Source organism: Somniosus microcephalus, chromosome 5 (genome assembly GCF_052327205.1).
Source record: "Somniosus microcephalus isolate GS21.2 chromosome 5, FLI_Smic_1.0, whole genome shotgun sequence".
Lineage (NCBI taxonomy): Eukaryota > Metazoa > Chordata > Chondrichthyes > Squaliformes > Somniosidae > Somniosus > Somniosus microcephalus.
Genome location: NC_140991.1, coordinates 82,604,151 through 82,621,675, shown reverse-complemented (window position 1 = coordinate 82,621,675; position 17,525 = coordinate 82,604,151). Strand labels below are relative to the sequence as shown.

The following is a 17,525-nucleotide window of genomic DNA, read 5'->3' as shown; positions in this document are numbered from 1 at the left end:
TTTTATCCTTTCCTTCAACCACCTATATAATTTATTCTTAAATTTTGACATGGTCTCTGCTTCAATCACAATCTCTGGTAGGACATTCCACAGCCTCACAACCGTTTCTCCTGCTCTCTGTCCTAAATCTCATGCATTTTATTTTTAGATCCATGTCCTCTCGTTCTAGACCCCTCAACCACTGGAAATGGTCTATTTATATCTAGCCTGTCCCATTCCTTCATCATTTTAAATCCCACTATCAAATCACCCCATATTCTCCTCTGATCTAATAAAAACAGTCCCAATTTTTTAATATGATAGCAAAATACTGCAGATGCTGGAAATCCGAAATAACAACAGAAAATGCTGGAAAAACTCAGCAGGCCAGGCAACATCCGTGGAGAGAAAATAGAGTCAACGGGCTGGATTTTCATTCAGGTCGGGAAGGAGGCGGGACTACAACTTTCGGGTTTTAGTCCCGCCTCCATCGACGTCTGGCCAATCCACGCGATTTTCCCTTGATTGACCTTGTTGAGCCCGCCCAGCGGGCTCAGCAGGTCAATTAAGGGCCACGCGGCAACAGGTGACGTCACAGACTGAAATTTCATCTGTCAAGATGTGCTGACAGATGAAATATCAGTGTTTCACAGCTGTTTGAAGCTGTCAAACACTGACAGTCTGACTTCTAACCTGAGTCCTTCTACGCAGGCTCAGTTAGAACTCTCACCGGCACTGAAAGCTGCAGGCTGTCACTTTTGACAGATCACAGCCATTCTGGTTTCAGTGCCGGCTAATGATGGACTCCTGACGCCTAGAGGAAGAAAGGCTGTTAAGGTAAGTACAGGTAATTTAAACTTCTTTACACACTTTAGACACACCAAACACACTTACCTTTGCACTCATGCACCCATCACTCACCTGAACACCGACATCTCGACCCCTCCAAGTCCTTCAACCCAACGGCCTGCCTGCTCTAACCTGGCGTGGTTTGGGGCGGGTCCCAGTGCGGGGCGGGTACTCGCCTCCTTTGAAACTTACGTGGAGGCGGGTTTTGGGCGGGATGGTGTCGGGACCCCCGAATTCGGGAATTTAGTCCCCCGCACGCCTAAAAGCCCGCCTCACGGCACACGGAAAATCTAGCCCAACGTTTCGGGTAAACCCTTTGTCAAGACTGAAGAAGCACAGGAAATGAAATAGATTAAAAGGCCAGTATGGGTGCTGGGAGAGAACAAAAGAGAAGTGAAGAGACATTAAGAGGTATTCAAAATGAGATGAGATGGTGATAGGACTAGTAGAGACAAAAGACAGCTCTAGATTAGATGTGAAATGCGCTGGCAGAATGGGAGACAGCTGCCATGTGGGAGAGAAAAAAAAGGGGGGGGAAGGGCTAAAACAAAGGTGTGGATAAAAAATATACGTAAAAATGTAATAGGGGCCGAGGTTATGATCTGAAATTGTTGAACTCGATATTGAGTCCGGAAGGCTGTAAAGTGCCTAATCGGAAGATGAGGTGCTGTTCCTCGAGTTTACGGTGAGCTTCCGTGGAACAATGCAAGAGGCCAAGGACAGTGAGGTCCGAGTGGGAATGGGGCGGTGAATTAAAATGACAGCGACCGGAAGCTCGGGGTCACCCTTACAGACTGAACGGAGGTGTTCTGCAAAGCGGTCACCCAATCTGCGTTTGGTCTCCCCAATGTAGAGGAGACCACATCGTGAGCAGCGAATACAGTATGCTAGATTGCAAGAAGTACAAGTAAATCGCTGTTTCACCTGGAAGGGGTGTTTGGGGCCCTGGACAGTGGGAAGGGGGGAGGTATAAGGGCAGGTGTTACATCTCCTGCGCTTGCACGGGAAGGTGCCAGGCGAAGGGGAAGGGGTGCTGGGGGTGATAGAGGAGTGGACTAGGGTGTCTCGGAGGGAGCGGTCCCTATGGAATGCTGAAAGGGGAGGGGAGGGGAAGATGCGCTTGGTGGTGGGATCACTTTGGAGGTGGCGGAAATGGCGGAGGATGATCTGTTGAATGTGGAGGCTGGTGGGGTGAAAGGTGAGGACAAGGGGAACCCTATCGTGGTTCTGGGAGGGAGGGGCAGGGGTGAGGGCAGAAGTGCGGGAGATAGAATGGACACGGTCGAGGGCCGTGTTAACCACGGTAGAGGGGAATCCTCGGTTGAGGAAAAAGGAAGACATGTCGAAAGCACTGGTGTGGAAGGTGGCATCGTCGGAGCAGATGCGGCGGAGACGGAGAAACTGGGAGAATGGAATAGAGTCCTTACAGGAGACAGGGTGGGAGGAAGTGTAGTCCAGGTAGCTGTGGGAGTCAGTGGGCTTGTAGTGAATGTTGGTCAATAACCTATCCCCAGAGATGGAGACGGAGAAGTCGAGAAAGGGAAGGGAATAGTCAGAGATGGACCATGTGAAGGTGAGGGAAGGGTGGAAATTGGAGGCAAAGTGAATGAAATTGTCTAGTTCAGGGCGAGAGCAGGAAACGGCACCGATACAGTCATCAATGTACCGGAAAAAGAGGTGAGGGAGAGGACCTGAGTAGGACTGGAACAAAGAATGTTCCACATATCCCACGAAAAGGCAGGCATAGCTAGGACCCATGCGGGTACCCATAGCAACACCTTTGATTTGGAGGAAATGAGTGGAGTCAAAGGAGAAGTTGTTCAATGTGAGAACAAGTTCAGCCAGGCGGAGGAGGGTGGTGATGGATGGGGACTGGTCGGGCCTCTGTTCAAGGAAGAAGCGGAGTGCCCTCAGGCCATCCTGGTGGGGGATGGAGGTGTAGAGGGATTGTACGTCCATGGTGAAAAGGAGGCGGTTGGGGCCAGGAAACTGGAAACTGTTAAAGTGGCGGAGGGCGTCCGAAGAGTCGCGGATGTAGATGGGAAGAGACTGGACAAGGGGAGAAAAGATAGTCGAGATAGGAAGAGCTAAGTTCCGTGGGGCAAGAACAGGCTGAAATGATGGGTCTACCAGGGCAGTCCTGTTTGTGGATCTTGGGAAGGAGGTAGAAGCAGGCTGTGCGGGGTTGGGGAACTATGAGGTTGGTGGCCGCGGGGGGAAAACCTCCAGAGGAGATGAGGTCAGTGACAGTCTTGGAAACGGTGGTTTGATGTTCTGTAGTGGGGTCATGGTCCAGGTGGAGGTAGGAGGTGGTGTCGGAGAGTTGGCGTTCAGCTTCCGCTAGGTAGAGGTCAGTTCACCAAACAACAACAGCATCACCCTTGTCAGCAGGTTTAATGACAATGTCAGGGTTGCATCTAAGAGAATGGACTGCTGCAAGTTCAGAGAGAGGGGAGCAGAGAAATGGAGACGGCCGATGTCACGGCGGCAGTTAGCGATGAAAAGATCTAGAGAGGGTAAGAGGCCAGGGGGAGGGGTCCAGGTGGAACGGGAATTCTGAAAGCAGGAGAAAGGATCAGCCGTGCGGGGGGAAGACTCCTGGCCAGAGAAGTGGGCACGGAGACGAAGACGGCGGAAAAAGAGCTCAACATCGTGCCGAGCTCGAAATTCATTGAGGTGGGGGCGTAAGGGGATGAAGCTCAGGCCTTTGCTGAGGACTGATCGTTCGGGGCCAGAGAGGGGAAGAACAGAGGGGATAGTGAAGACGCGGCAGGGGGTGAGATTGGGAGAAGGGGGGGTCAGGGGAAAGTAAAGGGGAAGAAGGTTCTGGAGGGGCATTGGTGTTCAAGAGTTGATGAAGCTTGCGATCCTCGACATCGGAAAGGAAGAAAAAAAGTATTTTGTTGAAGCATCGGATGAGTCGAAGGATAAAATGGAACTGTGGACCCGGACAGCTTTGAGATAGAGTGCGTCAGTGCTGCTGAAGAGAGAGGTCGAGAGTGTTCATGTGGCACCGCATGGCGTTGAGCATGGATCTCAAGATGCGGCGAGAGCAGTAGTTCGAGGAACGATGAATGTCTTGGAGATATTTGTAATCGTGGGTGGATCCGAAACACTAAGGGTGGAAGTTTAGTTGGAATCCACGTGGAATAAGTCGGAACCGGAGACAGTTGCTGAGGAAAATGATGTGGCTGTGAAACCGAGTATTGGCAGATACCAGGACTGCCCTGGTCGACCCATCGTTTCAGCCTGTTCTAGCCCCACGGAACTTATCTCTTCCTATCTCGACTCTATCTTTTCTCCCCTTGTCCAGTCTCTTCCCACCTACATCCGCGACTCTTCGGACGCCCTCCGCCACTTTAACAGTTTCCAGTTTCCTGGCCCCAACCGCCTCCTTTTCACCATGGATGTACAATCCCTCTACACCTCCATCCCCCACCAGGATGGCCTGAGGGCGCTCCGCTTCTTCCTTGAACAGAGGCCCGACCAGGCCCCATCCACCACTACCCTCCTCTGCCTGGCTGAACTTGTTCTCACATTGAACAACTTTTCCTTTGACTCCACTCATTTCCTCCAAATCAAAGATGTTGCTATGCGTACCTGCATGGGTCCTAGCTATGCCTGCCTTTTCGTGGGATATGTGGAGCACTCTTTGTTCCAGTCCTACTCGGGTCCCCTCCCTCACCTCTTTTTCCGACACATTGATGACTGTATCGGTGCCGTTTCCTGCTCTCGCCCTAAACTAGACAACTTCATTCACTTTGCCTCCAATTTCCATCCTTCCCTCACCTTCACATGGTCCATCTCTGACTCTTCCCTTCCCTTTCTCGACTTCTCCGTCTCCATCTCTGGGGATAGGTTATTGACCAACATTCAATTCAATTCAATTCAATTCAAATCGCTTTACTGGCATGAAAAGGTACATCTTATGTTGCCAAAGCATCGAAAAACATTCATGGTTGTACACAAAAATACAGATCTATCCATACAGTGTATAAACAGATATATCCCTGAGTGTATAAATATACATTCATATAATTTGTATATTTCCTTTTTCTTATATTTAGTGGTTGTCCCTCTGTTTATGGCAAGCTGTAACATAGTGTGCCGCTAAGGTTACACATTCACTACAAGCCCACTGACTCCCACAGCTACCTGGACTACACTTCCTCCCACCCTGCCTCCTGTAAGGACTCTATTCCCCTTCGCCTGGCACCTTCCCATGCTAGCACAGGAGATGTAACACCTGCCCTTATACCTCCCCCCTTCCCACTGTCCAGGGCCCCAAACACCCCTTCCAGGTGAAACAATGATTTACTTGTACTTCTTGCAATCTAGCATACTGTATTCGCTGCTCACGATGTGGTCTCCTCTACATTGGGGAGACCAAACGCAGATTGGGTGACCGCTTTGCGGAACACCTCCATTCAGTCTGTAAGGGTGACCCCGAGCTTCCGGTCGCTGTCATTTTGATTCACCACCCCATTCCCACTCGGACCTCACCGTCCTCGGCCTCTTGCATTGTTCCACGGAAGCTCACCGTAAACTCGAGGAACAGCACCTCATCTTCCAATTAGGCACTTTACAGCCATCCGGACTCAATATCGAGTTCAACAATTTCAGATCATAACCTCGGCCCCTATTACATTTTTACATTTTTTTTTTATCCACACCTTTGTTTTGGCCCTTCCCCCTCACCCCCCCTTTTTTTTTCTCTCCCACATGGCAGCTGTCTCCCATTCTGCCAGCGCATTTCACACCTAATCTGGAGCTGTCTTTTGTCTCCACCGGTCCTATCACCATCTCGTCTCATTTTGAAAACCTCTTAATCTCTCTTCACTTCTCTTTTGTTCTCTCCCAGCCCCCATACTGGCCTTTTAATCTATTTCATTTCCTGTGCTTCTTCAGTCTTGACAAAGGGTTTACCCGAAACATTGACTCTATTTTCTCTCCACGGATGTTGCCTGGCCTGCTGAGTTTTTCCAGCATTTTGTGTCGTTATTTCCCAATTTTTTAATGCTTTTTTCGTATTTGTACTCCCTCATACCCGGCAGCATTCCAGTGAATCTGTGCTGTACCCTCTCTATTGCCTCAACATCTTCCCTATAATATGAAACCCAAAACTGCACATAGTACTCCAACTGTGGTCTTACTAAGGTTTTATATAGATTCACCATTATATCTCAATCTTATTAAAGGGTTTATGCCTGAAACATTAACTCATTTGTTCTCTCCATAGATGCTGTGTGAGTTGCTGAGTGTTTCCAACATTTTCTGCCTTAATTGCTTGGGGGAACTGCTACTATAAATTCACCGAGAAACATGTAAACATCAATAGAGACGTATTACGCGCTTCAAGGAAACAACATGGGAAGAAACCGAAGGAGGTCAGATGAGATGTAGAGGCAGGTTGAGTCTCTCGCTGTGTACTGTCCATGGCTACTCTGACTGCATTTAAAGTATTTTACCCAGTTCAAGCAGTTACATCAACAAGGACTTGCTCTAATTGCCTTATTGTAAAGTATTGTCTTGCTGTATACTGAATGTTGAACAATCATTTATACTTACAGGAAAACATCCCGGAACTCCATATGGTTATTTGTCACCAACCAGGCCCCAAATCGAAAACATGCTGCATAAGCGAAGAATAGAATTGCTTGTGAAAGTGCAAAGGTGAGTCCATACACGTGAGCCTTCTTTTCTGCATTCCTTTGGAAAAATAAAAGGGAAAATGCATGATAATTCTGCTGTCTAGCACATACATTGTAGGGGCGATTTTAACCCACTACACCCGGCGAGAACAGACCGACTTACCGCTCCATTCTCGTTGTGCCCACATCAGCTGCCATTTTAACCGTGCAGTTTATTTAGTCGACCGAGAAGCCCACCAGAGGCGGGCAGGGGCCTCATGAATGCACGCAAATCGGAGTCCTGTGACACAATTAGGACCCCAATGCCAATTTGACACAAAATCATGGTGATCCAGCTGAGTGCCCAACCTGCCTAGTAAATCAATGTTGAGGACTCTCGGGGCCACACCGGCCATTCCCCCCCACCCCCTCCAATCCGACTGTATGCCACTGTACCCCCACCTCTGGATTACCAGCCCAGTAACATAACCACCACACTACCGTACCCACTTCATCCTTTTATATTCTTCCTTTTCAAATTGTTATCCAATTCCACTTTAAATTATGTTATAGTCTATGCCTCAATAGCCTTTTATGGTAAAGCATTCCATGGCCTAGTAAGCCTCTGTGTGAGAAATGTCTTTTAACTTCCCACTTCATTCTTTTAGTACTAATCTTGAATTTATGCCCCTTTGTGACTGATTCGCCAACCAGTGGAAACAATGGGAGTAATTTTAACCCCCAAAAACGGGTGGGTTGGGGTCGAGTGAGATGTAAAAAAAATTTAAATCTCAAACCAGACCCTAACCCATCCACTTTCTGATTTAAAGGAGCGGAACAGGGGGCGGGCCATCAACATATTATAATGAGGGTGAGAGCCTCATATTTAACCTGTCTTACAGGTTTGACCCTGGCTGGCCGGGTTTCCCAAGCCTTGGGAAACCCAGCAGCTCAAGGGAGGCAAGGACAGCTTCGTGGAAGAGGTTACGTGCCTTTCCAGCACTGCTTGTGGGCCAGGAGGAGCAGGAGTGCTTCCTCCTGGCCCGCCAAGCTACCTTCTTCCCTGCCATTAGACAACCCCATCCCTTTTCCGGTGGTAGGAGGAAATCCAGGTCCTTGACTCAGCAGTGGAAATAATACTTGTCCGATCTGCACAGTGGCTCAAATTATAAATAGGTGGAATTGCAGAATGTGACTTCCAAAACACTGGTAAAAATCCTAAATTCTTTCTGGTACAAATAGAATTTGACTTATTGGGACCTAAATTCGATAGCCCCCAAAAATGGGGGCTAATTGAGTCCGATGCAAGCAGCATGCAAACTTTGTGTTGACTGCTAATTAAAATGATTGCAGTGGTAAGGAAGCACTAAATGCGCTGTTCAGTGGCTCAGCACCTCAGCAGGGGGCCCAAGTTCATGTGAGGCTAGCACCACTTAAAGCGAGCCTGCACTACTTAAAAGGGGAGGTGCTGGAAGTGGCTGGGGAAGAGAGTGTAAGCAAGAAGAACACTGACTTATGACGCAACAGGGCAGAGAGCGTGCTCCAAGGTTCTCAGGCACTGCACTGGAGGCCTTGTTGGAGGAGGCAGACAGGAGGAGAGAGGTCCACTATCCACAGGGGGCCAGGAAGCCCCCAGACACACTCGAAGGCGGCAGTGGGATCAAATAGCCATGGCGGTCAATGCCAGGAGTCAAGCCCCGAGGACCTGGATGCAGTGCTGCAAAAGTTCAATGACCTCACACGAGTGGTCAAGGTCAGTGAATTCATCTTCAAATGCCATATCCTACCAACTGTACCACTAGCCTCACACATTACTCAATGCACCACACCCCCATCACACACCTACCACTATCAATCACGACTCATACCTTACATTCATAGCTTCACCTCACCCTCACACACTTAGCATTACTGCAAGTCTCACACTCACATCTCACAATTGCACACACTGCCAGCTATTCAACCATGACAGGCACATCACCCAAACACATTGCACCACACTCACTGATGCACCTCCCTCTTTCTGGCAGGACAAGGTGGCAGCAGGGGCTACTCACAGGGGAAGAGGCACGCCCCCATGGAGGAGATGGTACTGGCGATTATTGGAGCATCACTGAGCCCGTGGCCAGTGGCGGGGCTGAAACAATCACACATGACGGTATCATTATATCTTCTCGCATCCCACTTCCCCCTCATCCCACAATCTTTTCTGATTTACAAGCTGCAGATGGTGTAAGCATGCACTTCTTGCTTTCCACCCCCTCCACTCACCGCAACCCTACCCTTGTGCCTTTCTCCTTTCAGAAAGCTAAGAGCTGCAACCTGGCCAGGCAGGGTGGAAGAACAAGAACTGGAAGAGGAAGGCGGCAGAGATGCTGAAGACACAGCACCATCACTCGATTCCACACTCGCAACCACCAGCTCAGATATGACACTGCGCGTACTTTAGAGGATAGCATAGAGGTGGGATCTGCACATGGTGAGACACCGGGCACGAATGACCTGCAGCCAGGGCAGGGGGAAAGGGTAGCACAGGTGCCAGCTCCCCGGAGGGCAAGGTTGCACACGAGTTCTGCTGCAGAGGACTCAGATGAGCACTTCAGTGGGGCGGCCTACAGAAGAAGGCTGACGGATAAGCACAATGAAATACTTGGTGCATTGGCAGGCCTGCCAGAAAGCCTGTGTTCAATGTCAAGGAGCATGGAGGAGTCCGGCACCAACTTGGCACAGGGCTTTGCACAGAGCTTGGGGCCCATCCTTTCCAGCGTGGAAGTGGTGGCCAACTCCATTAGCACACTTGTGGACCCAACCAGGATGCAGCATCTGATGGCATATGGCTCAGCTTCCATTGCAGCACAAGCAGAAGCCACCCAAGGTCTGGGTGCTGCAGAGGAAGCTCAGACACCTGTCACACAAGTTCAGACTGCTGCCATCGTGGCTGCGCTTACCAGTGTTCAAAGGGGCTTGAAGGGTGTCACACCAGTCCAGCAAGCTGTCCTCCAACAGATTACTAAGATTGCTGAGGTGCCGCCTCGGGGGAGTGGCAATGGCTCCATGGAGCATGAACCTGCCGTCCACTCTCAGGATGACAGCATTCGTCTTCTAAACCCTGCCATTCCCCCAAAGGAAAAATATCTGTCATATTGGGCAGAAACAACAAAAACCCAAAGCAAACTCAATTGCTACTTGGCCCTAAACAGGCAATACAACATAGCTGATTACCTGACCATGGTAAAGGATAGCAAACTGAGAAAAACCTTGACAATGTACAGACTTAGTGAACATAGCCTGGCGATTGAAAAAGGTAGACACAGGCAGACCCGGCTACTAAGAGAGGACAGGATATGCTCTCACTGCAGTCAGGGAGTGGTGGAGACAGAGATGCACTTCCTCACAGCTTGTAGAAAATATCAGGGCATAAGGGAGAATTTCTACCCAAAATTCACAAAAATATGCCCGGAATTCAGAAATTTGAATGACGACCAAAAACTCCCATACCTACTAGGGGAAGAGAGAAATTGCGTAACACTAGCGGCACACTATGTTACAGCTTGCCATAAACAGAGGGGCAACCACTAAATATAAGAAAAGAGTATATATAAATTATATGAAAGTATATTTATACACTCAGGGATATATCTGTTTATACACTGTATGGATAGATCTGTATTTTTGTGAACAAACATGAATGTTTTCCGATGCTTTGGCAACATAAGATGTAACTTGTCATGCCAATAAAGCGATTTGAATTGAATTGAATTGAATTGAATTGAAATTGGGGTTGCGTTTACCGGTAACGCAGCCGGATGAGTTGGTCAGACAGCCTGGCCAGAAAGGGGCTATCTGGGTTGCCTCTTCCTGCTCCTCAGCTGGTTGCCGTATAGCTGGTGGCAAGGACTGAGCCCTCATGATGGCGAGGTTGTGTAGCATGCAGCAGACCACCATGAATCTTGACCTCGCTCTGCTGAGTACTGCAGGGCTCCTCCAGGGCGGTCCAGGCAACAGAAGCATTGCTTCAGCACGCCAATGGTATGCTCGATGTTTCGTGTGGCAGCATGGCTTTCCTTGTAGGAATTCTGCCCATGTGTGCATGGGTTGTACACCGGAGTCATGAGCCATGTCGTTAACAGATAGCCCTTGGCTCCTAGTAGCCACCCTCTGGTTTGTTGTGGTGGCTCAAATGCAGATGGGACAGCTGACTGCCGCAGAATTAATGCATCGTGACTGATGCCAGGATACCGGGCATTGACCCTCATGATTCACTGAGTATGGTCGCACACCAGCTGGACATTGAGGGAGTGGAATCCCTTTCGGTTACGGTACATCTCTGAGTTGAGATGTGGTGTCGGCAAAGCGATGTGCATGCAAGCAATGGCAGCCAGCACCGGGGGAAACCTGCAATCCTTGCGAAGCCGCGTGCTCGTTCTGCCTGCTGCTCTCTGGCCAGAGAGAAGGAAATATCTTCAATTCTCTTGGAATACAGAGCCTCACTTACCTCCCTTATGCAACGGTGTACGGCAAACTGGGAGATGTTGCAAATACCTCCTGCTCCAGCCTGGAAGGTGCTCGACGCATAGATGTTCATGGTTCCCGTGACCTTCACAGCCACTGGCAAAGTGATCCTCGCCCTGCTCAGCGGTTGCAGTTGTGGCTGCAGCACGTGGCAGGCTTCAGTGAGGACATCCTTAGTGAAGCACAGTCGTCTGACCCGCTGCTCCTCACGGAGGTTCAGGTCAGAGAATTGCTCCCTGAACATCCTGGGCAGATATGACCTCCTCTTGTAAGCCCTACTCCCCCTCCTCCCTCTGCCAGCGGCTTGCCTGCTCTGTGTCGCCTCTGCTCATTCTCCCCGTCATGCTGTAGGCCAAATGCAATGCCTACTACTGCACCCATGTCTGTGAAGTCAGGATAACGTCCTTCACCACCTGCCACACCACCCCCTGTAGACTCTAGCAACTTTAATGAACTGTACAAAGCACCAAACACTTCTACAAAATCAGCAACAGCCAGTAGAAATCAATCAGCAACTAACCTGCAAGTCTAGAACTTTACAACTCTAGAAAGCTCCAAACAGTTTCACAAACTTACACAAAGCCAATAGAAATGAAAAAGCAAGTCAGCTGCAAAGTTGTTGCTGATCTCTTTATATAGCGCTGGTAGGGAGTTCTTCCTACATGTGTTCAGCAGTGCGTGCTAAAGAGAGGGAGTTAGCTGGAGCGTTGAGCTCCAAAATGGCAGCGCTGGCGTCAAATCAGCGTTGCACGCTGAGTGATGTCACGATCTGCCTACTCTGCATACTTCCGGCGCCCGCTCTCTGTGCCCGCACTACCGACCTGCCCAAGATGGTATCCGGCGTGGCTCGCACCAGAATTCTGTGCGTGCACCGTGGATGCCATTTTGGACCCAAATCGGCACCCATAGTGCCAAAGAGTGGCTGCTACAGAGCTGAATTTAGCGGCCATTCTGTCCTAATCAAGGTCTTTCCATTTAACGGAAGCCACCATTACACTGTCAACTAAAGAAGTGTGACTGCCATTACCTGGAAGGAATTTTCAAGCTTTCTTCATACATTTGTTCAAACCTTCTTTCTCGTGTTAGAGCTACAACTGTTCGAATATTTTCAACTGCCTCTGTAGCAACCTGTTTAAAATGGAGAAAACAATATTGTTAAATAGAGCAGAAGGGAGCTGCTTGCAACACAATAAGGATAGATTCTTAATTGATAGGCTTCAAAATCCCAATCTTGGAACTCAACTTCTCCTATCAAATGACTATGTTTACCTTGACCTGGTTGTCTAGGAAACTATACAAGTATTCTTTCCTGGTGGAACAAAAAAAGCAGCAACACCTATGAAGGTTTTTGCAATAAGTTATTCCATCATCACAACAGAGCATAAGGCACTGCCCCAATTTTACAAGGTCAATAGTCCAGCAAAACCATGTTATTTGGAGGCAAAGCGAAACTAAATGGATGGCTGCTGTGAGACCAGGGCTGCCATCTTCATCCCTGGCAAACCCCAGTACATCTGTTGAGTAGAAATACAAAGCACGTTCTTCAACTAGAATTAACCTTGAGCACAATTTTGGTATGTTTGAGCAAACATTCCACTGTTGGGACCCCATTAGCCCTCTGGGGCTTCCTTGCAGATGTCCATGAAGTTGCCACGCGCTCCAAAGTGCAATACAGTTGTGTGCAGAGATGTCAGAGGTGCACTGCTACGAACTCTGTGACAACCCTTGTAATGTGCTAGGCATACTTTCAAAAGACATCATGAAAGCATTTGCTCATCCTTTCTGAAGGCAGGTCCAGTGGGGTACCAATCCCTGGCCTAGCCATCTGGAGAATGCCTAGAATTGGCATTATGGTTAGCTGCTTCTTGTTCCTCCTCTGCAATCTCTGCTTGTTCTTCCTCACTTGTGATTTGATGTTCACCTGGTGCTCCCTCTTCAATTTCACTATCTAAATGCCCAGAGGTGCAGGTATCTGTGTCAGCCCCTGCACTAGGTAGAGCATGTGATGCAGCATATCATGAAGTGCTAAGTTCCATTGAATCATTCCTCCCTGTAGAAACCTCTATTAGAAGAGAAAAGGTAAATCTGTTACACTGGTGTCAGGAGAGAACTGCCTTGTAGCAGAAGTAAGTTGTCAATATATATGGGGAAGTTTTCCTAGGCCTGTGCACTGGATCGCCTGTGTGTGCCAAATATCATAAAATTGGGAGGGTTGGAGCACATGCCTATTGGTCAATTTTTGGTCAATTTTTCTCCTTTAATTTAAATGGAGAAAAATTGGGTGAATTCCTTTTTCCAGGTGTCGATTTTCCAATATTCACTGTGCCCAGGTAATCTAGTGCCATGGTACTGGTGTGCAAAGTATGTTTGTTTGTGGGTGAATGTATCAATGAGATTAATAAAAAGGAGGATGCTTGCTGAGTTGTGGTCTCACGCCTTCAAATATTCCGTCCCCTTTGGAACCAAATATTGCCAGTGCTCTCTCCTTGAATCTGGATAGGTGCTTCAAGTTGGAAGATCCCTTCCAATCCAAGTTTTCTCCTAATGGTTATGTGCTGCTTTCTCCTGATATTCTATTCACCAATAGAAAAAGTGCGATAGATTTATACTTAGGTCCAGCGTAAGGTGCCCTTCAACTCCAAAGATCCTCTTTTGCTGCACCTTCTGACATCGAAGACGTCATTTCGGTTTCAGCCATTATTTTTCTCCAGTAGTTAGTGCAGCTTTCTTCCCCTTTAATGTTGCATGGCAGCCTTTTACGAGCTGATAGAGCGCCAGATTTCTGTCACCCCAGCAATCATGCACTACGCTATGCTCCCTGCGCCCATCGCACATGCCAGAGAGCTTATTAGCATTGGTAGGAGGAGCTAATTTCATAGGATCTGCCCTCTGCATTTCCAGATGCAGAGTGCTCATGCTCAAAGAGCTCCCAATTTTCCAACAGTCATTGTTATTTTGATTCTTACACCACCGGGTAATTGATAGCAGTGCTCCTGTTCTCGAGTGCCACTCAACCCCAGTGGAGGATTAGCACTGTAGCTACTGTCAGCCATAACTTTTCATTTTCATTGATTTAAAGGTTTCTACTCCTTTTAGGTCAAAATCCCTGGACTGGGTAAGCAGGAGTGGCAGTACAAGCTCGAGCCTTTGCAGCTATGCCTCCGCATTCTGTTTACATTTCATTCTTTGACCAGTGTCACTGAGGGCTTACTCTTTCCGACAAGCGCTGCTGTTACTGTTGAAGGTCTTAATAAAGGTTTACAGTTTTTTTTATGATACGAGAGAGATTGCAGAATTGATCATTTGTCTAGGCATCAGGCCTTTTAAAAAAAAACTTATTAACATGCCTTCAAACCAAAGTGTTTCTCTGTGTTTGAAAGAGTCTCCTGTGATTAACTGAAAACATTTATCATCAAGAAATAACATGTTATTTAGAGCTCCCGATGTAAAAGCAAACATCTTTGAGTGCTTTTCAGAAGTTAAAGCCAAACACCTGAACTTATACTCCTCCCAAACAAGAGCCATTAAGTCTGATCCCACTTTCCAGCTCTTGGTCCGTAGCCTTGTAGGTTACAGAATTTCAAGTGCATATCCAAGTACTTTTTAAATGCAATGAAAGTTTCTGCCTCTACCACCCTTTCAGGCAGTGAGTTCCAGACCCCCACCACCCTCTGGGTGAAAATATTTCTCATCAACTCCCCTCTAATCCTTCTACCAATTACTTTAAATCTATGCCCTCTGGTTAGTGACCTCTCTGCTAAGGGAAATAAGTCCTTTCAATCCACTCTATCTAGGCCCCTCATAATTTTATACACCTCAATTAAATCTCCCCTCAGCCTCCTCTGTTCCAAAGAAAACAACCCCAGCCTATCCAATCTTTCCTCATAGCTAAAATTCTTCAGTCCTGGCAATATCCTTGTAAATCTCTCTCTAGTGCAATCACATCTTTCCTGTAATGTGGTGACCAGAACTGTACGCAGTACACTAGCTGAGGCCTAAATACAATTCTAGAATAACCTCCCTGCTTTTATATTCTATGCCTCAGCTAATAAAGGAAAGTATCCCATATGCCTTTTTAACCACCTTATCTACCTGTCCTGCTACCTTCAGGAATCTGTGGACATGCACTCCAAGGTCCCTCTGATCCTCTACGATTCTCAGTATCCTACCATTTATTGTGTATTCCCTTGCCTTGTTAGCCCTCCCCAAATGCATTACCTCACACTTCTCCGGATTGAATTCCATTTGCCACTTTTCTGCCCACCTGACCAGTTCATTGATATCTTCCTGCAGTCTACAGATTTCTTCCTCACTATCAACCACACGGCCAATTTTTGTATCATCTGAAAACGTCTTAATCATGCCCCCTTGAATTCTAAATCATTGATATATACCACAAAAATCAAGGGACCTAGTACTGAGCCCTGCAGAACCCCACTGGAAACAGCCTTCCAGTCACAAAAACACCCGTCGACCATTACCCTTTGCTTCCTGCCACTGAGCCAATTTTGGATCCAACTTGCCACTTTCCCTTGGATCCTATGGGCTTTAACTTTTCTGACCAACCTGCCATGTGGGACCTTGTCAAAAGCTTTGCTAAAATCCATGTAGACTACATCAAACGCACTACCCTCATCAACCCTCCTTGTACCGCCTCAAAAAATTCAATCAAGTTAGTCAGACATGACCTTTCCTTAACAAATCCATGCTGACATATATTCCCTGTAATTTTTTTGGGGCCGTGCAGTCCCTTTAACGGGCTGTGCGGTGCATTCAAAATTCCGTGCATGTGCGATTTTTTCAACTTAAAAGTCGGCTCACTGGCTGTGCGGGATCCCTAAAGCGCTGTGCGGCCGCGCAGTTTAAAGGGAACATTTAAAAAAAATTAATTCCTGGGATGTGGGCATCGCTGGCAAGGCCAGCATCTATTGCCCATCCCGAATTGCCCCTGAGAACACTGATGATGACTGTCCTTGATTAATCCATGCCTTTCGAAATGACGATTTATACACTCCCTCAGAATTTTTTCCAATAATTTGCCCACCACCGAGGTTAGGCTGACTGGCCAGTAATTATTCGGTCTATCCCTTTCTCCCTTTTTAAACAACTGTACGTTAGCAGTGCTCCAGTTCTCCGGCATCACATCTGTAGCCAGAGAGGATTGGTAAATGATGGTCAGAGCCTCCGTTATTTTAATACATTACATCCGGGCCTGGCGATCTATCTGCCTTCAAAGATGCTAAACCCCTTAATATTTCCTCTCCCTCTATGTTAATCTCATCTAATTTTTCACACTCCTCCTTCTTAACTACAATGTCTGCATTGTCCCTCTCTTTTGTGAAGGTGGACAGAAAGTAATAATTAAGAACCATACCCATGTCTTCCGCCTCCACACACAGGTTACCTTTTTGGTCTCTAATAGGCCCTACCCTTTCCTTAGTGATCCTCTTATAAAACATCTTTGGGTTTTCCTTGATTTTACTTGCCAATATTTTTTCATGCGCTCTCTCTGCTTCCCTAATTTCCTTTTTAATTTCACTCTGCTCGGCTTTCTGCAGTTTGGAGCCCTCGGTGTCTGACAAAAGCTTCCCTTTTTTTCTTTAACCTACCCTGTATGCTTTGACATCCAGAGGGCTCTAGATTTGGGAGTCCCACCCTTTTACTTTGTAGGAACATATTTGCTCTGAACCCTCACTATCTCCTCATTGAATGCCTCAAAGTTTATGTGGGGAGAGAGTGATGCTTACCCCTGCTTAACATTCTACATTTTAACCAGAAGAGGAGGTGGGGAGAAAAAGCAAAATAAGAAACTATTTTGGCGAGTGGTCATATAGTAACCTTGGCTCTTGCATGGTTATGTATTTCCCAATGGGATATTAATCAGTTAGAAAAAAGCACAGTGCTTTCAGTCCTGCATCTATTCTTGAGCAGAGGAACTTCCTACCAACCTAAGTCACAGAAGAGGCCCGAGAATCACAAAAGAAACTGAAATTTTGGTTTTACCCTCCTTTTACCGTAGGACACTAGCATGAGGATAGCAAGAAGTTTACATGGGTCATGCACAATTGTAGTTAATAGGATGGTTGTTAACCTATTCAAAGCCCTCTCAAACTCGCAGCGGATGGTATCTCAGCTGCCTGACATCGTTTTAACCCCCCAAAAACGGCTGGCTTTGGGTCGGGTGGGAAGTTAAAATTTAAAAGAATTCAAACTGAACCTAAGCTGCCTCGAACCTGCCCACTTCCAGTTTTAACGGAGGTGGGACAAGGGGCAGGCCACCAATCCGCTCTCAGGAGGCAGGTTGGTCGTTGAAACCTTTTAATGAAACCTTTAATGCCGTGCATCCATTTTAACAAGGTTTCTACTTTTAACTACTGTCGGCCACCAGCTCCGAACGTGCGCCTCAGTAAATATCGGGACCCAGTTGTTTATTTCACGGCCTGCGCAGTGCACAGATAAACCATTCCACGTGTATAGAGGGAAAATTGCGACAGCACCAATGCGCCTGCTATAAGCGATGGGGACTTACTGTATAGGTTTTGTTTCATCATTATC

General features: G+C 47.5%; 1 protein-coding gene across 2 annotated transcripts in view; it reads right to left on the bottom strand.

The window, feature by feature from the left end:
- LOC147117159 (ATP-dependent translocase ABCB1-like) overlaps positions 1 to 17,525 on the bottom strand; it is a 101,503-nt gene that overhangs the window by 16,797 nt on the left and 67,181 nt on the right. For both annotated transcript variants that reach the window (XM_085987906.1, XM_085987907.1), the window contains 2 exons: positions 11,998 to 12,098; positions 6,397 to 6,537 (listed from right to left, as the gene is read on the bottom strand). In XM_085987906.1, the coding sequence (XP_085844032.1) occupies positions 6,397 to 6,537; positions 11,998 to 12,098 (242 nt within the window). The remainder of the gene's footprint in view (positions 1 to 6,396; positions 6,538 to 11,997; positions 12,099 to 17,525) is intronic.